General features: G+C 43.3%; 1 protein-coding gene across 1 annotated transcript in view; it reads right to left on the reverse strand.

Moving 5' to 3' along the window:
• Nucleotides 1-26,204, reverse strand: part of LOC126482011 (venom carboxylesterase-6-like) — a 149,029-nt gene that overhangs the window by 117,474 nt on the left and 5,351 nt on the right. The window contains exons 2-3 of the mRNA XM_050105979.1: nucleotides 10,452-10,586; nucleotides 2,428-2,602 (exon numbers count right to left, since the gene is read on the reverse strand). Of these exons, the coding sequence (XP_049961936.1) occupies nucleotides 2,428-2,602; nucleotides 10,452-10,586 (310 nt within the window). The remainder of the gene's footprint in view (nucleotides 1-2,427; nucleotides 2,603-10,451; nucleotides 10,587-26,204) is intronic.

Genomic DNA, 26,204 nt, shown 5'->3' on the forward strand with positions numbered 1-26,204 from the left:
TAGAAATGTAGGTTTGCCTTTCCTCAATCTAGCTTCTAAGATAAGTCGTAGGGTCAGTGTTCCAACATTTCTACGGAATTCAAACTGATCTTCCCCGAGGTCGGCTTCTACCAGTTTTTCCATTCGTCTGTAAAGAATTCGCGTTAGTATTTTGCAGCCGTGGCTTATTGAACTGATAGTTCGGTAATTTTTACATCTGTCAACAGCTGCTTCTTTGGGATTGGAATTATTATATTCTTCTTGAAGTCTAAGGGAATTTTGCCTGTCTCAACCATCTTGCTCATCAGATGGTAGAGTTTTGTCAAGACTGGCTCTCCCAAGGCTGTCAGTAGTTGTAATGGAATGTTGTCTACTCCCGGGGCCTTGTTTCGACTTAGGTCTTTCAGTGCTCTGTCAAACTCTTCACGCAGTATCATATCTCCCATTTCATCTACCTCTTCTTCCATTTCCATAATATTGTCCTCAAGAACATCGCCTCTGTATAGAACCTCTATATACTCCTTCCACCTTTCTGCCTTCCCTTCTTTGCTTAGAACTGGGTTTCCATCTGAGCTCTTGATATTCATGCAAGTGGTTCTCTTTTCTCCAAAGATCTCTTTAATTTTCCTGTAGGCAGTATCTATCTTACCTCTAGTGAGATAAGCCTCTACATCCTTACATTTGTCCTCTAGCCATCCCTGCTTAGCCATTTTGTACATCCTGTCGATCTCATTTTTGAGACGTTTGTATTCCTTTTTGCCTGCTTCATTTACTGCGTTTTTATATTTTATCCTTTCATCAATTAAATTCAGTATCTCTTCTGTTACCCAAGGATTTCTACTAGCCCTCGTCTTTTTACCTACTTGATCCTCTGCTGCCTTCACTATTTCATTCCTCAAAGCTACCCATTCTTCTTCTACTGTATTTCTTTCCCCCATTCTTGTCCATTGTTCCCTTATGCTCTCCCTGAAACTCTGTACAACCTCTGGTTTAGTCAGTTTATCCAGGTCCCATCTCCTTAAATTCCCACCTTTTTGCAGTTTCTTCAGTTTTAATCTACAGTTCATAACCAATAGATTGTGGGCAGAGTCCACATCTGCCCCTGGAAATGTCTTACAATTTAAAACCTGGTTCCTAAATCTCTGTCTTACCATTATATAATCTATCTGAAACCTTTTAGTATCTCCAGGGTTCTTCCCTGTATACTCCCTTCTTTCATGATTCTTGAACCAAGTGTTAGCTATGATTAAGTTATGCTCTGTTCAAAATTCTACCAGGCGTCTTCCTCTTTCAGTTCTTAGCCCCAATCCATATTCACCTACTACGTTTCCTTCTCTTCCTTTTCCTACTGTCGAATTCCAGTCACCCATGACTATTAAATTTTCGTCTCCCTTCACTACCTGAATAATTTCTTTTATCTCATCATACATTTCATCAATTTCTTCATCATCTGCAGAGCTAGTTGGCATATAAACTTATACTACTGTAGTAGGCGTGGGATTCGTGTCTATCTTGGCCAAAATAATGCGTTCACTATGCTGTTTGCAGTAGCTTACCCGCAATCCTATTTTTTTTTATTCATTATTAAACCTACTCCTGCATTACCCCTATTTGATTTTGTATTTATAACCCTGTATTCACCTGACCAAGAGTCTTGTTCCTCCTGCCACCGAACTTCACTAATTCCCACTATATCTAACTTTAACCTATCCATTTCCCTTTTTAAATTTTCTAACCTACCTGCCCGATTAAGGGATCTGACATTCCACGCTCCGATCCGTAGAACGCCAGTTTTCTTTCTCCTGATAACGATGTCCTCTTGAGTAGTCCCCGCCCGGAGATCCGAATGGGGGACTATTTTACGTCCGGAATATTTTACCCAAGAGGACGCCATCATCATTTAATCATACAGTAAAGCTGCGTGCCCTCGAGAAAAATTACGACCGTAGTTTCCCCTTGCTTTCAGCCGTTCGCAGTACCTAAACAGCAAGGCCGTTTTGGTTAGTGTTACAAGGCCAGATCAGTCAATCATCTAGACTGTTGCCCCTGCAACTACTGAAAAGGCTGCTGCCCCTCTTCAGGCACCACACGTTTGTCTGGCCTCTCAACAGATACCCCTCCGTTGTGGTTGCACCTACGGTACGGCTATCTGTATCGTTGAGGCACGCAAGCCTCCCCACCAACGGCAAGGTCCATGGTTCGTGGTGGTATCTACTCGTGTAAAAAATTGATTTTATGTTTCAAATACCTCATTACTTAGAATAATAAGGGGAGGTGACATGTAGATAATGTCTTTCAGGGCTACCCGCGGGTCTGCTAGAGACAGATACGATGACGGCCACATCTAAATCACCCACTTCAATTCCGCCGAACTTAATTTCGTCTGTGGTAATGGAAAAATCCCTAATGCATAACCGTTATTGACAGACACTTAGAAATGAGTCTCACCCAGCGGGCCGAGCCGATAGTTGAAGGTAACGAGAACGACGTTGTGGTCCATGAGGTGTTCTGGAGAGAACCTGGTCAAGCTGCCACTGCCCGTTGTGAAGCCGCCGTCGTGAATCACCACAATGACGTCCCTCATCACCTTGATAATGTCGTTTACGTCGCCATCATCAGGAACCTGAAACAGTTAGCGCAGTTCGTATGTGTAACTGTGATTCAAGTGGCGAGATAGTACTTTCGTGTCTAGCCACAGATTAAACTGCATATACAGTAGTGGAAATCAGTATTGAGGCGGGATTCCACGAAAGTAAGAGTAAAATGTCTGAAACATACGTGTATCGAATTTACCATAAAAGTAGTAGATACATGTAACGCATAAACTATCATGACGTAATTACAAAGATTCTTTCCAATAACAAAAGGAGGTGTTTGCTTTTTCTGGGTGGAAACTGATATAAAGATACTCTCCTGTTATGTTATTACATTGTTAGTACTTAGTCCAACCTCTGTTCTTCCCAATTATCTCGAAAATTCTCTTCGGGATTGGTTTTGTTAGCATTGGTTGTTCTTGCAGTGAAATTGTCGTCTACTCTTCTCATACTGGTCTTTTCAGCTCACATGCGGCCTCATGTTCGATAAACTCGTCTTACACTTATTCCTCAAAGGTTTCCCACGGTGTCCTGATCCGGCCTACGTGCAAACCAGGGCATGAAATCAATATGTTTTTCTTCAAACGGCTATTTAGCTCTAACAGAAACATAGATTGATGCATTACCTTGTTGAAATATTACAATTTCGTCCCCTAGGTCTTTATATATTCTATTCAATTCTGTTTCTAGCATCTCAGTGTTCATTCTAGTGTTCATCAAAGCAATGGGTGATTTAAGTTTAGCACACCAGAAGACTGCCCAAGTGGCACTTCCGCCCCCAAAATTTCTCCTCATTCTTACCTGCTGCTCCGTTCTCAGATCACGTCAATACTACTGAAATCCATTCTACCCATTTAAATTAAACGTCTTCTCATCACAGAAGATCACTTTATCCTATTGTGAAATCCATGACACGTTTTTCAGCAAACTCCAACCTAGCCTGTTCATATTTGGATGTTAATGCGAGTTTTTGCAGTCTTTTCTTAAATGCAAGATGTCTGTCATGTGGCAAAATCTGTGGTGCACGTCTGGTAGTTACTGGCATCTGTATGTCAGCAACAAGTTGAGAAGAATAACGGTTTGTGGCCCTTAATTTGCGCGAAAGCAACCCTTTGTATACCTCAGATAATTTTATACTTTGCCCATATTTTCCGTTCTGTTAACATCATGCTCCCAGTCTAACGAAATTATCGATCACTCTACTTGAACAGCTCATCTTAAAGAGAGAGTTCCATTTCGTTGTACGTACCGTTTTCTGCTATTTGATGATATGATAACAGTCTATCGCATGGCATTGTCACAATCGTGATTTATGTCACTAACTGTAACGGTGTCTGTTTCACATCTGCAGTAGAGACACACATTAATGCCACGCAGAGTCGTCTATCTTTATACCGAGTTCCAACCTTTACCACCAGAATCTTTGATGTCTTGTTATACGAGTATATTGTACTACCATTCGATTGAATTTGTCAGTATATTGGATTTCATACTATTGCATGCATATTCATTGTGCACAACTATTCCAACCGACAATGTTAATTCTCTTGCAACTATCCATGCCTTTCTACTGATTTCTACTATTGTATCTTACAAATGCGAAACTTCGTGTGTGAGTATGTTTGTTACTCCTTCACGCTGAAACAGGTGGCCGGATTTGAAAGAAATTTGGAATGGAATTGGCTTATACCTTGGTTTCACACATAAGCTACTTTTGAAACCGTGTAGTACAAGATATTTATTGATCTGAAGGCTATAACGTGATATGAGGAACAATAATCACTCTTATAAAAAGCTATTTACTCCTTGACTTTTGAACTATATCGTATTTGCGAAAATTCTTTTTTTTTTAATATGTTCTACATAATATGATTCAATGTAATGAATACAACGCATATACAATCCTCAAAGTGTTTAATCCATACTTCCATAAGAGCCCGTTGCATTTTAGCCTTGAGCGTCACGTTTATTGTGTATCTTCTGAGACATTTGAAGACCCACAACAGTGTCATTTAAATTCTGTACGACAGAAAGACGTAGTGGCTTTACATGCAGAACGTGGTAGGCTTTTAGTCAGACTGGACTTGATTATGATATATGAGCATATCGGCTGGTAATAGGCACACACATAAGGACAGGTGACGTTGTATTATGATATATGAGCATATCGGCTGGTAATAGGCACACACATAAGGACAGGTGACGTTGTTTCACGTACAAATATTATGAAATTTCCGCTGCGCCGAACAAAAAAATTGTTATTTTCCCTCTTCGACGAGTTATTATGTGTGTTACTTCTACACGCTGAAGGGACTGGACATATTTGAATGAACTTTGGATTAGAGATAGCCAATAAACTGAATTAACACACAGGCTACATTTATTCAGGAAAAACTCGCTGCCCCCATGGGATGGTCAATATAACTAGTGTTCCCGTAGGATGGATAACGTGACTATAAACTTATCCATGAAAGTTAATTATCAAATGAATGCATTAAGTTTAGCGTAGGACTTGTTTTTAATTGTTTTGACAAATCAAATAAGTACTTACATGAATCTAGCATTGCATAAATATTCTTGTAGGATAAAGTCGTTGTAAACTCAATAGCAACATAACTTAAGTACATGAAAACAATTCGCAGTACTTATAATGTTGGGAAGTATATTGGATTATGCTATCATCGGGATTCTGAGAAAATGACTTGACTTTTCCGTTTCGATTTGTAATTTTTTTGTAGATATCGTTTGCTTCTAAGGTATCGATTGTTCAGAAGAATTAGTGTTAAGAACTTAGATTTTGGGAGTGTGTTGTATTGTGATATTATCGTGATTCGTGAACACTGACTTTGTTTTTCTCTTTGGATTTCAATGATTTGTAGTTTCTTTGATGATTTCTATTGTTTGTAGCATACAGAAGGTTTGCTTTTCGGACAATGACGTGGCTTTTCTGGTTAGATTTGAGTGATTCGTTATAAATAGCTATATGACACAGCCACTAACATCCTAATGCACCGTCCTTGAGGAGTGCTGAATCCGACATCCCCGTGAGGGAGGACGGGAAATGCGCCAAAAAGTAGTATCGGGCACTGTTAAAAGAGATCCAAAAGGTTGTTCAGAAGCAGAGTGCCTGATGACCGGTAACGTACGGTCGCAAAGCGAGAGGCGCCGCGCAGGGCGTTGTAGTGATCGACTGCGGGGTGGTCCTGTACTCACAGCTAACGGCCTCATTAATGTGGAGTTTTGCAACTCGTTTCAGACAATTAAATATATTTGCAACTACATAAACAAAGGCACTGACTGGGCGATATTTATTGTGCAACGGCAGGGGTACGCTAATATTGACCTAAAAGATGAAGTGCAGACATTTAAGGCGGATCGGTATGTGAGCAGCAACGAAGTGGCATGGCGGATGCAGGGTTTGCGGCTTAAAGAGAGGCATCCGACAGTGACACATCTTGCGGTGGGACTTCTCCATTGCGGGCACATGTACTTCACGGAGGCCAACTTGCGCAATCGAGTAATGACTCCGCCCACTGCTACCCTCACCGGATTTTCCGTCTATGCCAGATGGACGATTTTGCTCGAAATTAGTGTACGCAGAAGTGGCAAAATATTCCACATGGAACGCGTCACGGAAAGAATGGTAGCGTCGTGTGTAGGACACTCCCGCCAAAGGTTGGCACTGTGTGAAGGCATGAGATGGCCTTGCGGTGAATTTGTACCGCGCATGTAACACACATTGAGTGTTATTGTGTGCGACTGCTGCTGACCCGTGTCCGGGGCCCCCTTCAGTTTTCAGACGCTCAAAACAGTAGATGGACAGTAAAAAGCCCCATTCCAGGAAGTGTGTGAGGCGATGGGACTTTTAAAAGATGACGACCACTGGGACGCTTCGATGTAGGATGCCGTATTGTGCTGGACATCGGTCGAGTTGAGAGGGCTGTCCGCTGTCACGCTGAGCACCTGCGGACTTTCGAATCCATGACGCTTCGGAACAAATATAAAACCGCATTATCCAAAGAGATCGCACACCGGTACCACAGAACAGTGCAGACCAGCGACGACATATATTTCAACGAAGCGCTAACGCTTACTGAGGAGAAAGGCTGTTCAGTGGTGGGAAAACGGCCGTCTTTTTTCGGCATACCCACGCCACAACTAGCGGGACAGTAGCTCACTGATTTGTTCAAGGAGCTCAGTTACGACACCGCAGCCTTGGGGGCTCAGGTTGCCCAAACTGAGCCCCAGCTTTTACCGGAGTAAAGGCGCATTTTTAATAAAATTTTGAGTCGCGTGGAGAACGGAAAAGGGGGTCCTTATTCCTTGGACACATATGGGGCTACCGGCAAGACATTCCTTTTGAATTTGCTACTGGCGCAATTGTGCAAGGACAGGAATGTCGCGCTGGCCGTTACGTACTCTGGAATAGCAGCGACCTTGCTCAGCGGAGAAAGAACTGTCCATTCGGCGTTTAAGCTTCCTCTGAACCTTGCGAGTGAGGAAACGGTCATCTACAATGTAAGCAAGCGCACTGATTGCGCCGCTACGATGCAGCAATGCAAATTGATCTTGGGTGACGAATACTCGATGTAACATCCGCGGTATCCGAGTGTTGATGAGTGGAGTGGTTGTCTTGCTCGAAGGCGATTTCCGACAGATGTTGCCGGTCATCGAGCGTGGCACTCTGGCAGTCTAGATCATCGCGTGCCTCAAGTCTTCGCCATGTGGGTAAACGTTTGACAATTAAAATGACAGTCCAGTTCTACAATGACCAAGAGTCTGGGCTCTTCGCTCAATACTTCCTCGAGATCGACAAGTGCCGCATAGCAATGGATGCGGAAAGGTTAATAAATTTGGTACCCACTTCTGCAACATTGTAAGCTCGGAAGGTAATTAATGAACTTTTTCCGAGGTTACAGCAAATCGTGAGCAACGACAAATGGTTATGTAAAAGAGCACTATTGACGGCCAAGAATGATTCGGTGAGAAACACCAGTAAAAGAATTATTGATCGAGTACCTGGTGAGATGGCCAACTATATGTCTGCCGATACGATGACGAAAAAAGACGACGCTAAAACATATGCTGTAGGGTTTCTAAACATATCAGAGCTGTCGGGGATGCCGTCCACAAGTTGGACCTGAAGGTGGTGTGCCTTTCATACTGATGTGTAACCTGGATGCACCAATGGTACCAGATTACGCATCACGGAGCTGAGAAGGCATATCGTGCAGGCCCCATCATCACCGGCGGAGCCAAAGGCGAGGCAGCATTCATACCACGAATTCCTATCATTCTAACAACCTTGCCTTTCCAGTCCAAACGCTTACAGTTCCCTTTGAAAATGGCCTTTTCTATCACTATAAATAAGAGTCAAGGAGAAATGCTAGAAGCGACAGGTATTCATCTGGGCACACCATGTTTCTTTCACGGGCAGTTCTAGGCTGGCTGCGCGCATGCATCGAGAGTAGAGAACAAGAAATCTCGGAACGTTGTTTACAGAGACGTATTACAGTGACTATCTGGCTCTCCAAACACACCAAGACAATTATAATCTTTCCCGTGCTTGGCATGTCGCAAATAGTTGTGGAATTGTTTACTCTCTTTCCTGGCACGTTTTGTAATTCGCTACTTGACCGTGTAAAAAATTTCTCCTTAAGAGAACGGGTGACTTGTAAGCGATGTGTATTCTGTCAGTTTCTCCCATCGTCTTTCTTTCCCGATGTCGAGCGGTCTGCTGGGCCGCAAATGGCTCCGCCTCAAAACGTCCCAGAGATAACTTTCGTCATGGCACATATCCGTGGATACTGAGTTTCAGCATTAACCTTTCTTTATAAATTACTGTTTAACCGTGGGTAATACCGCGAGGCGCAGATATTTATGACATAAAAATGAAATGGATACAACCACACCATAACAAAAATCAGATGAACTTATTTATCCATCCAAAAATGCTAAAAATACATAAGTCTCTCATTTTGAATGATTTGAAAACAGCATAATAAATCGATCATCGTTTCATTTCGCACTTTACATCAACCTCTTGTGTGGACGCACGTTATTTCCTACTGAATCTGAAAGCTTATCAGAGGATGAGTTTGCAATGCTGACTAGAAATTTTTTATTTCAATTATTTTCGGACATATAATCACAAGAATAACGAGTTACCAGAGAATCGAAGAAATAGTTACGTTCTGTAAGACGATAGTATATGAAAAAAATCCTTATAAAAGTTAACGTAGTTTTTTAAGGCTAGATCGCGGCATTTGTTGAACCACAAACCTCTGTAAACAAACAACTAGGTACAGTTGAACGTCAACTCATATGACGCAAGCTTGCTATATATATTATTTTCACCACACCATTATTCTTGTTCGTACAACCAAGCTTTTGTCTATCTTTCTCTTTCTCTCTCTCTCTCTCTCTCTCTCTCTCTCTCTCTCTCTCTGTGTGTGTGTGTGTGTGTGTGTGTGTGTTCTCCTGTCTTCTCTCACAGTTTTGGTGAAACCTGGGTGGGGTGTGACTACTTGACTGGCCATCTTGTGTTTCCAGAGCACCATTCGAATTATTTGTTAAATATATTCTGCACGTTACGTGACATACAACTACCCACTCTACGTTCCTTCTCGCACAGTGTTCCGAGTGGCTTACAATAAAAATTTGTTTCTCCAGTGTTTTCCTCCAAGATCAACATTGTATTGTATCGTAGGTTAACCGGGTACCTAGAAACGACGGAGAGGCTCCGTCACCGCCGCAGCCGCAGTGGTCCACAACCCCACGACGACTACCGCAGTCCACTTCACCCCTCCGCCGCCCCACACCGAACCCAGGGTTATTGTGCGGTTCGGCCCCCGGTGGACCCCCTAAGGAACGTCTCACACCAGACGAGTGTAATCCCTATGTTTGCGTGGTAGAGTAATGGTGGTGTACGCATACGTGGAGAACTTGTTTGCGCAGCAATCACCGACATAGTGTAACTGAGGCGGAATAAGGGGAACCAGCCCGCATTCGCCGAGGCAGATGGAAAACCGCCTAAAAACCATCCACAGACTGGACGGTTCACCGGACCTCGACACAAATCCGCCAGGCGGATTCGTGCCGGGGACCAGGTGCTCCTTCCCGCCCGGAAAGCCGTGCATTAGACCGCACGGCCAACCGGGCGGACAAGATCAACATACTTTCACTTACCTTCAGGTCTTAAGATTTACAGCCGACGCTTTTAGCTGAGGGCAGATGGCTCAGGGTACCTTTTATAAGGTTCCTTGTCTCCAGTGGAGATAGTTGACCAGTCATTTGTGGCAGGTGTGCTGGAGCTAGTGCAGCAAGTTCGGGCTATCATTGTGTGGCGAGGTATAGTTTTCTATACCTTCTGAGCCTGCCCCGGCACAGATGCATTACAAATCAAGTACTTGCATTACACAGTTATTAAAAGCATAGAAAATTCAATAAGTGTGAGGATTACGCGTAACTGAACATTGTGAGGCTTTCCCTTGAGGATCATCAAGATGAGGTTTTCTCGAAGTCTTTTGTGGGTGAGTCTAATGCTAGGATATCATTTCTCAGCGGATATTTTAACGAAGTGTCATCACTCATTCTTCTGCTTTAACAATGAATTTGCCATTTACTATTTTTTGCACATTACGCGCCTTATCCCTGGCCGGGCATCATGGTTTAGGTTTCCTATGGTTTCCCCAGATCGATTAACATGAGTGGTAGGAAGATTCCGGCATGCTGCCAAACGTGTCATAGTCATTTCTTTTTAGTGTAGAAAAGCATCTTCTGCTTCTGTCAGCTATGAAAACAAAGAAATGGCATGGGAAATTTATGTTGTTTGTGCTACTATCACTATTACTTCTCCTGCTACTACTTTATTATTACCAGATGTGTGAAAATGTTGATGTACAGGCAGTCTTCGTTCCCAATGTACTTCCCCTCTGCATTCAGCTGAGGGCAGGGACTTCCTTCTTTCGTTGCGTTGAAAACGTCGTCCCAGTTGTCTGGCTTCTGTGCAACCTGCAGACCCAAAAAAATGTTTACCATTATTATTAACATATCAAATGCTAAATTGGAGAAAAAAGAGTTTTGTGTCGCGAAATTAAGAAGTACAGATGGCTACATTATTTGTTTGATCATTTAGAATGAGTTCGTACCGATGTTGATCGATTTCTATTATTTTTAGAAAATAGCAAACCCTAAAAGTTTATAAATCACCAGACTTAGTTACTACAAATTGCTGGACTTATCGAAGCATGACAGTACAGTTCAGTTTTCCACTCCAGAATTAATACAGCATTGAGAGCAGTACAATTAATAGTGATTATGCGTTAATTACTGGCCCCTCGGTTCTATGCCGTCTAACTCCGAAGCCGAGAAGTCAGTGCATCTGACTGCCACGCGGAACGGTGGGGTTCAGCGATTTTTCCTACGTGAGAAGACTGGAACACGGTACGCTCTGACTTGCGAGGCCGACTGAAGATGTAACCTCCCCATTGCTAATCGGTCAATATGAATTTATGGGCGCGACTGCGATCATGTGAAACTAATCATAAAAAGACAATTTTTGGGGCAGCCGTTAACGCAGTGGCTAAGTAATTACCGGGGAGAAGCGTACAACTACACTATACGATCAGAAGTATCCGGACACCCCAAAAACATACGTTTTTCATATTAGGTGCATTTTGCTGCCACCTACTGCCAGGTACCCCATATCAGCAACATCAGTAGTCATTAGACTTCGTGAGAGAACAGACTGGGGCGCTCCGCGGAACTCACGGACTTCAAGCGTGGTCAGGTGATTGGATGTCATTTGTGTCATACGTCTGTACGCGATATTTCTACACCCCTAAACATCCCTGGGTCCCTGTTTCCGATGTGGTACTGAAGTAGAAATGTAAAGGGACACGTACAGTACAAAAGCATACAGGCCGACCTCGTCTGTTGACTGACAGACTGCCGACAGTTGAAGAGGGTCGTAATGTGTAATAGGCAGACATCTATCCAGACCATCATACAGGAATTCCAAACTGCATCAGGATCCACTACAAGTACTATGACAGTTAGGCGGGAGGTGAGGAAACTTGGATTTCGCGGTCGAGGAGCTGCTCATAAGCCACACATTACGCTGGTAAATGCCAAACGACGCCTCGCTTGGACGATTGGACAATGGAAAAACGTTATGTGGAGTGGCGAATCACGGTACACAATGTGGCGATCCGACGGCAGGATGTGGGTGTGGCGAATGCCCGGTGTGCGTCATCTGTCAGCGTGTGTAGTGGCAACAATAAAATTCGGAGGCGGTGGTGTTATGGCGTGGTCGTGTTCTTGTTGTTTTGCGTGGCATTATCACAGCACAGGCCTACATTGGTGTTTTAAGCACCTTCTTGCTTCCCGCTATTGAAGAGCAATTCGCGGATGGCGATTTGGATCTTTCAACACGATCGAGCACCTGTTCATAATGCACGGCCTGTAGCGGAGTGGTAACACAAAATAACATCGCTGTAATAGACTGGCCTGCACAGAGTCATGACCTGAATCCTATGGAACACCTTTGGTATGTTTTGCAACGCCGACTTCGTGCCAGGCCTCACCGACCGACATCGATACGTCTTCTCAGTGCAGCACGTGGGCTGCCTTTCCCCAAGAAACCTTCCAGCACCTGACTGAACTTTTGCCTGCGAAAGTGGAAGCTGTCTTCAAGGCTAAGGGTGTGCCAACACCATACTGAATTCCAGCATTACTGATGGAGGGCGCCACGAACTTGTAAGCCATTTTCAGGCAGGTGTCCGGATACTTTTGATCACACAATGTAGCTATTTTTAGAAATAACTTCCTATACTTTCTGCATAGTTGAATTTTGAGAATGTATGTAAAACAGTGCATTCACACACACAGTAAAGTACGAAAAGAAAATGGATACAACGAAATTTCGAATGGCCCACAGAAAAATCAAATGAAATAATATGTAAAAATCAGTTGTCGCCAGTCCAATTGGACAATATCTGTTCATTACCTAATCGATAATAAGAACAGTAACATTTATGTTTTTCTTTAAGCAAATGTGCGGCAAGAGATTGCTCACGCATGTATAAGCAACACAACAACCTGGTACAAAATAACTGTGAGAAAATGTTATCAATTACTATAATTCGTTAATAAAATCAAAAGTAATAATTTGAAATAACAAATAAATTATCATTACTGAAATTATAGACAGGTGAAAACTTTCTACACTGGTACGGAGAAATCACAAGATGGAGTTGTCTGACATAAACGAAAGATGGTAGGCGTGTTTCTACATCTGAAACATTATATCTATTCACATTCCCACTAGTCACATAAGAGTTATACTAGTACCGCCACTATGCGGAAGCAAATGAGGTTTTCTTTCAATACAAGCCGTAACGGTCGTAAGCTTTGATTACCTTTGAGATTGGGCTTGGTGAGTTTATGTTTAGTCAAGAATGCCTTTAAGGCGAGAAAGATGCCATTATCAACATTTCACTGAGTTTGAACAAGGTCGTGTAATAGGGCTACGAGAAGCTGGATGTTCCTTCTGCGATCCTATAGAAAGACTTGGCAGAAATGTAGTCACTGTACGTGGCTGCTGGTGGCGGTGGCCACGAGAATGAACGGTCCCAAGAAGACCGGGCTCCGGGTAGCCATGTGGCGCTACCTAGAGGGAAGACAGTCCTGCTGAGGGTATGGCTCTGGGCATCATACTGCAACTGCAACAGCATTTTGAGCAGCAGCAAGCATCACACTGACACAACGAACTGTTACAAATCGACATAGTTTCCCTGTAGCGTGCATTCCACTGACCCCAAACCACCGCCATTTGCGACTTCAGTGGTGTCAAGTGAGAACTCATTGGAGGGCAGGGAGGAGGTATTCTGAGAAAGCTGGTTCTGCCTCGGTGCCAGTGATCACCGTATGTTGGTTAAGAGGACGCCAATTGTGGACCTGCAACCAGGGTGTCTGCTCGCTAGGCACACCGGACCTACACCCTGAGTTATGGTCTGGGTTCATTTCGTATGACAGCGTGAATCAATCTCTTGGTTATCCCATCCACGTTAACTGTAAATCTGTACATTAATGTGGTGATTCGATCTGTTGTGCTGCCATTCATGAACATAATTTCAGGGGCTCTTTTCCAGCAGGATAATGCTCCCCCACGTACCGCTGTTGTAATCCAACATCCTCTACACAGAGTCGACATGTTGCCTTGGATCCCAGATCTGTCTCCACCGAACACATGCGGGACATCATCGGACGACGACTCCAGCGACATCCACAAACAGCATTAACCGTTTCTTTATAGACCGACGAAGAGTAAGAGGCATGGAATTCCGTGCCACAAATGACACCCGGTCCCCGCGGAAGACAATGCATGGACGTTTGGGTGCTTTGAGTCAGCTTTCCGGCGGTTACATCGGTTATTTTACCTAGATAAATATATTACTTTTTGGTGTTGCGACTTTTTCCGCGAGTTTATCATAGCAAGAATTACGTAGCCTCAGAGTAATGTTTACGTACATGCACAGAACTCAAGAAATTTGTAAATGAAGCTCATTAAAATTTCTTATCTTAAATACGTTGGAAGTGACGTGCGAACAAATAATAATGGATCTTCAGCACTATTGCGACGCCAGAGTATGAACCACTAAGCCATCACAAAATAACACCCTGATAAACAGCAAGAAATGAAATGTGCAAAATTTGTATACCTCTAGATAGAATCTAAACTTGCCAGCAATACTTTAATTAAATTTACTTTACTGTAACTTCTATCAGGTTATAATAATGAATATTGCCTCTATTATTGAATGGAATAAAAAACTTACTGAGGCATCATTTATTATCATATTTTCAATAAAAAGTCAAAACCGTCAGTATTATCCTTTTTAATACGGCCTTTCGTTAATCAAAAACCCTCGTATTTTGTATAGCAGGAAAGGTACAGAAACTGCGCGCTGGTCCTAAGGTGTCGGATGAAGGTAGCTCTGATTACTCTTCTCCAGTTGCGCCGTAAGACGGATGGAAGTTGATACCTGCTTTCTAGGTACGTAGCGTCCGTCTCGTTGGCCAGAGGGTTTACGTCGCAGGTATAATCCCGGCAGTGGCCTCTGTTGTTTGGCCGTAGTCTTAAGTGGGAGCCATCGGGGAGCTGAGAGGCGAGTCAGCAGAGGGAGCTGGTGGATAGTCGACTCGCAAGCGACGCAGAGAGCGCAGCGCGATCTGCCGATGGAACGGCTGCGTGTGTGAAGGGGCAGGACGCCTTGGTGGAGCGTCGCAGGCAAAGGTGCACCAAGGCTGGAGTGGTGACTTTGGAGCGGCCAGTGGCTCTTGCAACGCTTCACAGGAGCTGCGCGCTGTATGGCATAACTGGATTTCGACGGTGCAGTGCGTGTAGCTTCACTGAAATGCTTGGGGTCAAATGGCTCTAAGCACTATGGGACTTAACATCTGAGGTCATCAGTCCCCTAGACTTAGAACTACTTAACCCTAACTAACCTAAAGACATCACACACATCCTTGCCCGATGCAGGATTCGAACCTGCGACCGTAGCGGTCGCGTGGTTCCTGACTGAAGCGTCTAGAACCGCTAGATCACAGAGGTCGGCAAATGCTTGGGGCATTAAGCTTGTGCGAGATACTCTGCTGACCACTATCCTACTTGGTGACCCGCTTTATTTGAAAGTTACAATTTGTCCTTCGGTTTTCACCGTCAGTGACTGCTTTTAAGATCTCCTCCCCGCTGTTTACTATGTTCCTGGACCACAGCAGCGTAGTTGTTATTTGATATGGCTTGGCTGTGCCCGCTCTCTTAGCCCCTTCCAGCGTCTCACGGTCTACGAAACTTACAGGCTGCTAATTGGCTGTTGGTATTGCAGTCCTGGAACTTCTGTCTCCGACCTGAGGGTGGATCTATAAGATTAAGTGCTCGTCATTTCAAATTGTGTCACCGTAATCTTACTAGTTTGATTAAGGTCTGAAAAATTGTTTTCTCCCTTTAGAGATTGCTCTTTGCAGCCACACTGTTTTCAGTTGTATACATTTTTTTTAAAGGTGTAAGTCTCCCTTGAGTTGCTAAAGTTTGAGAGGTTGTTTTTGAAATGGTCTTTACAGGGGTTCCAAGATTTTTTTTTCTATTTTAATCCACCTTTTAAAGGTGGTTGAGAGTAATTTTTACCTTGATTGCCGAAAGCCTTTTAATACACCTTTTGAAAGGGTGTCAGTCTGAATTGAGCCCTTTGTAATCATTAGTTTAAATCAAGCTTTATGTTCCCTTTGTGTTTTTTTTAGTTGTCTTATAGTTAAGTATGAGTCTCCATTAATTGTTACCAACTAACTTGCTGATTAGTAGAACTATCTACATTAATTCCGGTTTAGATCGAATGAACCTACTTCTGTAACAATGCTGAAATTACTCCACGCATAGCACGGTGCCTAGATCAGTTAAGGTGAACGGCATGTGATAAACATGTCATATTTTGTTAAGAGCATGGTGAGTAAGTTGTCTTCCATTAAATTTCGATCAAAGCTATAGATTTATATGCAAGTAATTTTCAAGTATCCGAATTTTTCCTAGTTTTACTGCACTGAAAATTTTTAGTTAAATTTTGTTTTAATTAAAATCTGTTTAGTCAAGAGTTTGTAGTCTGTTTTGCTATTACGACTGCTGAGCATTTCTACAAAATTATAGTTTGCTTAACTGTTTCAAGTTAAATTCTGCTTTAATTAAACCTCTGTTCAAACATTGGATGTGAACTTTTGTACTATTTAGATTGCTGAGCATTCCTGTAAAACCAAATTTTGCTTAACTGTTTTTGCTTTAATTATTCTATATGTGAATAGTTGTTCGAATGTTCCGATTGCTGATCTTGTCTGTAAAACAATAAGCTGATTAACTGTTCCGTGCATGTTACCAATGTAAAATCCCCCAGGTGACTCAGTAAATAAAGAAAAAAACTGTATTTTAGGTGCATTCTCGACTTGGACTTAGTCTTTCTACTCCAGCAGTCCGTATCCTGCTAGTCTTACACATCATAAAGGACTGAATTGAGGATGATGTCTGCCTCCCACACTCTTTAAGGTGTCCGTGGAGAAGGTACTGGATCTCTGGTGTAGAAAGTGTGTGGGCATGGAGATCAGATTAGGGAAGCAGTGTGTGTACATATGCTCACGATCAGGTCGTTGCAGCAGAGGATGTAGAGGATATATCTTACTTGCTTAGGAAGTTGTTGGAAGAATATAGAACCTGCTGTTCCAAAATCAGTTTTCAGAAGACGGACCATCTATGCTGTGGGGTGGTGGGAAGTGACCTCGTCATTGGTGGACATCAAATTAAAGTTTAAGAGTATAAGTGCATGTGTAATATCCTATCACGTGATGGAAGACACGACAGATATACCTAACAACGGATTAGACAGAAAAACGGAGGCTATCCAAAAATTAAATCCTGTACTTTGGTCCTCAAAAATTAGTTTGCAGGTTAAAATGCGATTATACAAATCCACCGTGGAACCAATAACAAGTTGTGGTAGCGAGTGCTGGGAACTCTCAGAAAAAAAATACAAAGATACTTAGAGCTTTAGAAATGAACTGTTTGAGCCGGCCGAAGTGGCCGTGCGGTTAAAGGCGCTGCTGTCTGGAACCGCAAGACCGCTACGGTCGCAGGTTCGAATCCTGCCTCGGGCATGGATGTTTGTGATGTCCTTAGGTTAGTTAGGTTTAATTAGTTCTAAGTTCTAGGGGACTAATGACCTCAGCAGTTGAGTCCCATAGTGCTCAGAGCCATGAACTGTTTGAGATCATGTAGAATTTCCCGACTTGGCCGGGTGAAAAAAGAGGAAACTTATTTTCTCATACCAGGACGCAGAACTGTTGTAGTATTACGGATAGAATAGAAGAAAGCCACCTAGGACTGTTAGGGCAAATGAAGAGAGTGGAGGAGGACAGATAAGCAAAAGGAGCACTTTTATGGGAACCCCCTGTAGCGACAACGAGAGGAAGACCATGAAAATGTGGTACTCACTCCGCACAAGAAACGATCCAACAATCTATGCACAAAAGAAGCTTGTGACCCTACCAAACGAATGGTGAACTTGATTTCATTTGGCGAAAAAATTATATCCTGTGTGTTTTATGATTGTTATTGTTACCTTGCAAAAGGTAAAACAATTACTACTGATACAAAAGTCATTTGAATGGAGTAAGAATGTGAAAAAAGGCCTGGCAGTAAAAGAAAAATTCAGGACAGCTTGCTTGCCAGCTGAAGCGCAATGTCAGTGCGAAAACTTGAGGATCACAGAATGGATTGTTGGAACGTCTGCCCCATTCACGAGATTTGGCATCATTCGACTTATATCTATTATCACGTATGAATAAGTTAAATACTTTGACTCCAATTGAAGAGTAATCTCGCACCTCTTTACAGTAGGCGAATATTGAAACTCGACGGATTTCCTTCTCGCTAAGCTTTGTGACACATACACTGCGCTACAAAATTAAAGGATCGCTTTCTAGAAACCTCGTAATTGTCTCCCGCTTCGACGCATAAGTTTGAAAGTTCGCTCAAAGATGCTCACAGAGTTCCTTAGTAACGATGTCCTGTGGCGTCACCCTCGGGCTCGGCAAAGCTTCAAACAGCAAGGTGTCGCCACATGAGAGGTAAAGGTGCAGCTCTAAGCGTTCATGTGATATGGAAGGTGGGTTAATGATGTCAAAAGTGCACTAAATGTTTGTCTAAGTGATGATCGAAGGGATCCCTGTGTTAAGGAGAAATCTACGGGTACCAGTCACTGAATGACTGGACCAGAAGTGGAATTCATCCTACACCTCTGTCAGGGGGCCTAATGTAGCGCAGAAACTGATTGCACAAATAAAATAGCAACTATACATTTACACAACTGAAGGTGTTTTAATTTGACATTTTATACTGAACAGCCGAGGTCCCGAAACCATCTGTATAAAGATGGACCTACAGAGATTAAAGAGGGAGGTTGAGCGAAATTTCAGACTTATGCGTCGCAATGGGAAACAGTTATGGACCTTCAAAAAAGTGATACTTTAGTTGTGTTGCACAGTGTATATCGTTGGTTGTTCGGTGGTCTAGTGTCTTTGTGGTGAGGATCGCACTAGTATTATCCTTGGCGGTGAGCTCCCGGTCGCGGCTGAGCGGATAAATCATGTGTTTTGTAATTTGCTTCCTGAGCCTAGTTGAATGTTAAGATAATTCTCATTTATTGTCCCGTCAGTTGCACATTTTTAATTGGATTACATGTTTCGATCACTCAGGGTCATCTTCAGATCCAAACACTTGCTTTAGCAAGCCGTCATGTCTACTCAGAACCACATATCAGAGTACTGTAATGGAGTTTTCACGTCGCCCGTTACGCTGAGCTGCAGAGCTGCAGAGTGGTCTGAAGTTGCAAGTATCGGGTGAAAACTTCTTTTAATAGCCTTATAATGGGTTTACACAAAGCATAGAACAGCCAGAAAAAGCTGTTGAGCCAAAATATTATTTCCATTGTTCAAAGCCAGACTGTATGCTGCCTGATGGCATTGCGGGTACATGAAGCGGTTAGGAAAGTACAGAAGACGAGCAAAGATGAGTGTAGAATACGGGCCCTAAAAGGAGAAATCCATTAACGTAGTGACTTTAACAAATGGCAGATTGTTACGACCGGCGCCTCAAAAACGGTGAAGCTGCTTGGCAGTTCGCGTGATACAGTCGTAAGCATCAATGGAAAATGGTTGAAGGTTGGTGAAACCACGATTAGGAGACAAGGTATTGAAAGCCAACGCTTCCTCTCTGCAAAGGACAGGCGGCGGCGATCTGTGGCACACCTGACGACAGAGTACAACGCTAATGGAGGCACAGGTGTTTCGGAGTATACCACTCAGCGCATATCATCGAACATGTACCTCCGCAGTAGACGACCTCTAGGCATTTCCATGCTGACTCAGCGGCAATGTCACTTACGACTGCAGTGAGTACTTGATCGTCGAAATCACTCACAACAGACGAAAGCCGTCATCAAAAACTAAGTTTGTGCATAAGTTCTTTGCGTTTTCGTTTTGCGTGTTGATATTCCGGTTGCTAGAGGTTTCTTTATCGACTGTCACTTTTTGTTTGAAGTTCACTGTTGCTATTTGATGTTACTTATTATCATTTGTTATATGGAGATGGTGAGTGGAGATGTGGACGCTAGAAAATGGAGTACCAAGTGGAGAAATCGCAACATTTCCGACATGTTCTTCTGTTTGTGTTCAATAGAGGGATGACAACAGCGGAGCCAGCCGGAAACATTAGCGCCGCGTATGGGGATAATGCGACTGGACAAAGCACAGCAAGAATATGATTTTCTCGTTTTAAGGGGGATCGTTTTCACTTTAGTGACCCTACATCTTCAGGAAGATCTTCAGGGTTGGATGAAGTTCGTTTAAACGGATTAACCCATAATGCCCTCGAGAACTGGCAAATGTGCTACACAGCAGTTCCTAGTGGCTGTTTTGTGTGTGTTGGTGTAGTCGGTCTTGAGGAGATGCTGGCTCGCGAACAGCGATCAATTGGACTTAAATCTCCGGCAGCCAGGTTGTCGGCAACTTAAGCCATGTAAGTTCACGTAGTTGGTGCGCTCTGTTATTCCAACAGCCTCTCTTTTTCAGCTGATGCATCCGTGGCTACCGGGCAAACATACAGATCTTGGCATTTGGTGAGTCGACCACAGTGTGGGTGATGTTCGTCTTCTGCTGATCTTCGGTGTTGCTCCAGTCGCACGTAACATTCATGCTCCAACAAGTGAGTCACCACAATCAAATCGGACTTCCTCAACGCGTGTAGAGCGTTAGTGGAACCGTTCGTGGTCCTCAACAGATCTCTGATCTTGCCACCACTATGAAATATAGGCTTCAATCCATCAGCGACACAGCACACAGCCCCTATGCCGTAGCTCATACCTCTCACTTGATGAAAGCAAGCAAGAGGGAGTTGTTCCTTTATTTACTTTCGCTTCACTGTACCTCGCAGCTCGTTGTACCAGGCTGCGTCAAAAGGTATCTACACATTTTTCTAATTTGCTACAACAGTACAAAAATTACGACATATTTTTTCAACAGTCACCCTATTTTTCAGTGCACTTGGTCCATCAAAGAACAAATTTTTCAGAACCCTCAGAAAAAAGTCGGTGAAGCAGCATCACTTCATTCATCACTTCATTTCGTAGGGGTAACGGTAGCATTTTATACTACTTTTAAGTGGATCGACAAGTAGAAATCCGACGCAGCGATATCAGATAGATCAAAACTGGATGCAGGGTGCTCCAACAACTCGAAATGCACATTCTCATGAATATTTACTATTAAAAACAGTCTTGATCACGGTTTATTTATCAAGGTGACCGGTTTCGACCACTACTGTGGTCATCTTCAGACCATTGAGTAGGAACCTCTTTCTGTCAGCATTTTATACTACTTTTAAGTGGATCGAACAAGTTGAAATCCGACGCAGCGATATCAGATAGATCAAAACTGGATGCAGGGTGCTCCAACAACTCGAAATGCACATTCTCATGAATATTTACTATTAAAAACAGTCTTGATCACGGTTTATTTATCAAGGTGACCGGTTTCGACCACTACTGTGGTCATCTTCAGACCATTGAGTAGGAACCTCTTTCTGTCAGTAGTGATTCTCCAACAGAAAGAGGTTCCTACTCAATGGTCTGAAGATGACCACAGTAGTAGTCGAAACCGGTCACCTTGATAAATAAATCGTGATCAAGACTGTTTTTAGTAGTAAATATTTGTAAGACATTGATCACTGCCTTTCCCGTAATGTATTCAAAAGTAATACATTCTCATGAGTTAGAACGATGTAGGTGCCAATATGTGAACATTGGCAATAGGCCTCGGCGTATGTAGTTGTAATGTTAACTATTGGCTATTGACTCCTTTGCCATGTATTGTTCTAGAACTGGCCCTTGCGCGTCCCAAGAACTGTGATCAGTCATCCGGCAGAGGGGTGACTCTTGAATTCCTTTTTGGCTGGAGATTTTGGGCGTTTCCATTCCATGCACAAACCTTCATTCTCTGTTTCAAAGAAACAAGCCATGTTTCATCTACAGTGATAATTCGTTTCAAAATCGTTTCACCTTCATTAGACCGACGGTCTAGTTGCTGCCGACTGATTCTCAGACAATTGGACTTAAGCTCTGGATTGTTTAGGTTTGGGGCCCATCTCGCACATATTTTATGGAATTATAGCCTGTTGTAGAAGATATTATGCAGAACCGTGCCTAATTTCCCTCAGTTTGATACTTCATCAACAGACACTCGTTGGTTATTCAAACTCAGGTCATGGGCTCGTTTGCTGTTGGCAACAGTAGTCGTTATGACTGGACGACTGCACTTTCCGTCGACCCTAAAAATAACTCGGCCACATCTACCGTATACAAGTCTGCACCAGACCTATTAAACGATGTACCTAACGTGTAAGTCTGCAGCAACACCCCAACGGTACCTACTCGGAGTCGCCGCCTTGTTTATGTCCTTGGGTGTGAAAATTGATGTTTCTTCAAAGCTGTATTTGTTCATATAGAATCTTCTGATAGGTCTAGCAGGCCGCGGTGGCCGAGCGGTTCTAGGCTCTTCAGTCCGGGACTACGCGTCTGCTGCGGTCGCAGGTTCGAATCCTGCCTCGGGCATGGATATGTGTGATGTCCTTAGGTTAGTTTGGTTTAAGTAGTTCTAAGTCCCATAGTACTTACAAGGGGAGGCCGCCAATTGTGAAATTCAGATTCGATTCATACTGCGCATAATAAAAGCTCATGGCCAGAGGTGTAATGTGGCAAAGCACCAAGATGCACTTCTCAGCCGTTGTCGAGAAAATCGACAGTTAAAAGAAACCGTTGCGGTGAAATACTCTCGACGATTAATAATTTTCTACAGCGTCGTGGCGCAGCGGTAAGCGCTCGGGTTCGTAATCCGAAGGTCGCCGGATCGAATCTCGCGCCACGCATTTTTGTTTTATTATTAGTTTTTAAGCTCTCCCGTCCGCACTGATTTTCGACAATGTTATAAGTTGCGCTAGGGACCGCATCTACCTTTTTCGAAGTTAGCAGGCAACTACGCTGTTATGCGGCGGCTCGTTTCGGCCCATTCAACATCTGTCATTCAAGTGTAACGAGCGAGTAACGGAGTTTATATTTCATACCTGCCACAGCAAATTTGTGTTCGTGGGGTCTTTATTCTAATTCGAACGTTTGACTTACGCTATACGTATTCGTTTCGGAATATCGTTTCTACGTCTTCCGTTAACTATACGTGGTTAACATTATGAAGACAATTAATAACATTTGTGAAATACAACTTTGTTTGCGGAAAACATAATGATGTCGCCAGTTTTTCCACGACAAACGACTTTCAACAACTTATTATATGCATACTAAAAAAAAAAAAGGTTGCATAGCGCGAGATTCGATCCGGCGACCTTCGGATTACGAACCTGAGCGCTTACCGCTGCGCCACGACGCTGTAGAAAATTATTAATCGTCGAGAGTATTTCACCGCAACGGTTTCTTTTAACTGTCGATTTTCTCGACAACGGCTGAGAAGTGCATCTTGGTGCCTTGCCACATTACACCTCTGGCCATGCGCTTTTATTATGCGCAGTATGAATCGAATCTGAATTTCACAATTGGCGGCCTCCCCTTGTTAGACCCATTTGAGAGGTCTAGGTTCACTTTTATTAAGCAGTTGATATTATCTTGGGCAGCCAGGATGAAACTGCCTTATGATTTTACAAAATTGTGGACCAAAGTGTTTGTTTTATGTCACACGGATACAAGAAGATGATAACGTTTCACAGCATTTTGGACATGGAGGACGCAGTTATCTGCGCAGCATTTGCTGTGGGAATGGCCGCCGTAGTCGTTAGGAGAAAGACAGAACGACACCGAGCGAGGTGGCGCAGTGGTTAGACAGTGGACTCGTATTCGGGAGGACGACGGTTCAATCCTGCGTCCGGCCATCCTGATTTAGGTTTTCCGTCATTTCCCTAAATCACTCCAGGCAAATGCCGCGATGGTTCCTCTGTAAGGGCACGGCCGACTTCCTTCCCCATCCTTCGCTAATCCGGTGAGACCGATGACCTCGCTGATCTCCTTTCCTAAACAACCCAACCCACCCACAGAACGACAACGGACTGCCAGAAGCAGGAATTGGATTCGACCTTCTCAGGGAAGAAGAGCTGAAGGCAGCGACATATACTCCTTGTTAATGAAATAGTCGAAGCCCGAAGATACGCAGGAATTTAGGAACTTAGACAGAATGGATGTGTCTTGTTTTGACAACCTGCTCTCGATTTGCATGACGAGATTCGCGCAAATAACACAGTAATGAGGGAATCACCACACTCGGTTTATGCACTTTTATTGTCCCTGTAAAACTCCTCTATCTCTCTTTTTTAGCTCGGCACAACAGAGCGACAGCAAAGATGCATAACGGCCTTTGTTGTCCTCACTGGTCGCGGCCGGCGCAATTGTACCTCGACTCGTATGGCTATTCTCCAGAACTCTCCTTCCTGGCATGCTGAAATAATACAAAAGATGCAATCAAATCAATCAGATGCCAGTTGAGATAATACTTACACATCGAAAGTAATATTACATTCACATTTTGGTAAAATATATAAATCCAACTCAGAATTAAACATTTGTTGACGTAACTTATTACGGTACAGTGTATTTAGGGAATCATATAGACACCTTTACACCTTTCCTTGCCGTATGCCTCATTAAGCACGCTTATACTTTCTTTATTCTATACCTCTTCTACAATAAGAAACTATTATTAGATATACAGCTTTTCTCAACCGCTAACGCAAAAACGACTATTGTCATTTTTTTCGTTATTGAATTAATAAAAACTTACTCACTGAAAAATGTGACGAGTATCTCACGCAATCGCCAAAAGACTCCTCAAGAGTTGACATATATCTCGTCTGCTAGCCACAAGTGAAAACAATATCGAGCAAAAATTCCGCTTGAAAAGCTACGTTTCGCGCATGCGCCTTTACACCTCCTCTACTTTGCCTGCTCGGATCCATGGCAGAACAGAATGCCTCGTATTTCTCCACGACGAATGAACCGTCTGCTAAAATTGTAGCTTCCCCAGTTCTGCCACTAGGTGGCAGGTCAACTGCACATGACTAGTACACGTCAGGCGTGTCGTCTAATACCGGTTAGACGCTTGTTGGGCGGCTTTTGAATCATCAAGTCCGTTGGTAAACACTTTTTCACCGTAAAGTGTTGCGCCTGTATCGTGCTGAACCTCTTCAATAGCCTTTAGCTCCTAGGACACCTTCAGACCACAAAAGAAAGGTTGAGGAACGTTGTTTTCTAATGGTGGAAGTGGAGAATGGTGTAGCCAAGTTAACTTGGCAATGGCGCAGAACCAGATGAAGAGAAAGTTTTCCATTCATTCATCAAAACATAGATCGCAAGAGCAGGGAGCTAAGAAGACATCGTATTGACACAGTGTTTAACCGACAAGAAAGGTGCGTGAATATTTGAACACTGCGAAGAACCAGCGCCCGCCGCTTACCACAGCACAATATATGAAAACCCTTGTACATGCCATCAGGTGTACATACGAACTACTAAAAGAAGAAAGGAAGATTAGCGTTGAACATCCCGTCGACATCGAGGTTGTTAGACATGGAGTACAAGATCAGAAATATTCAAGGATGGGGAAGGAAATCGGCCGTTTTCTTTCTAAGGCACCATTCCGGCATTTTCCTGGAGCGATTTACAGAAATCACGAAAAACTTAAATCAGATGGCCGAATGTGGATTTCAACCGTCGTCCTCTCAAATACGAGTCCAGTCTGGCAATTACTGCGACACCTCGCTCGCTCGTACTAACATCTGGCTTGAAGAACATAAGAGCAATTGTGTGGGAAACACGGATAAGTCGGTAGTATGACTTCAGGACCTGGGACCAAGGAACCGTCAAATTCTTTTCTCAGATACTATAGTATTATCGAGATCCAACTACTACCATGCTAGATTCTGCAGAGAGGCCACACACATTCAAAACAAAAAATAATTTTAACAGAGAACAATAACGACTGAAATTTAGCTAGTTTGTGGGCCTTAGTACTAAATCAGCCAGCACAGTGCCAACTCTTGCGCACTGTAAGCTCCATAATCTACATCTACATCTACGCGATTACTCTGTTTTTCACAATAAAGTGCCCGGCATAGGGTTCAATGAACCACCTTCAAGCTGTCTCTCTACCATTCCACTCCCGAATGGCGCGCGGGGAAAACGAGTACTTAAATTTTTCTGTGCGACCCCTGATTTCTCCTACTTTATCGTGATGATCATTTCTTCCTATGTAAGTGGGTGCCAACAGAATGCTTTTGCCAACGGAGGAGCAAACTGCTGATTGAAATTTCATGAGAATATCCCGTCGCAAAGCAAAACGCCTTTGTTTTAATGATTGCCCCTGCAATTCGTGTCTGTAGCACTATCTCCCCTATTTCGAAAATAATACAAAGCGAGCTACCCTTCTTTGTACTTTTTCGAAGTCATCCTTCAGTCCCATCTGATGCGGATCACCACACTG

This window comes from Schistocerca serialis, chromosome 5 (assembly GCF_023864345.2).
Source record: "Schistocerca serialis cubense isolate TAMUIC-IGC-003099 chromosome 5, iqSchSeri2.2, whole genome shotgun sequence".
Classification (NCBI taxonomy): Eukaryota; Metazoa; Arthropoda; class Insecta; order Orthoptera; family Acrididae; genus Schistocerca; species Schistocerca serialis.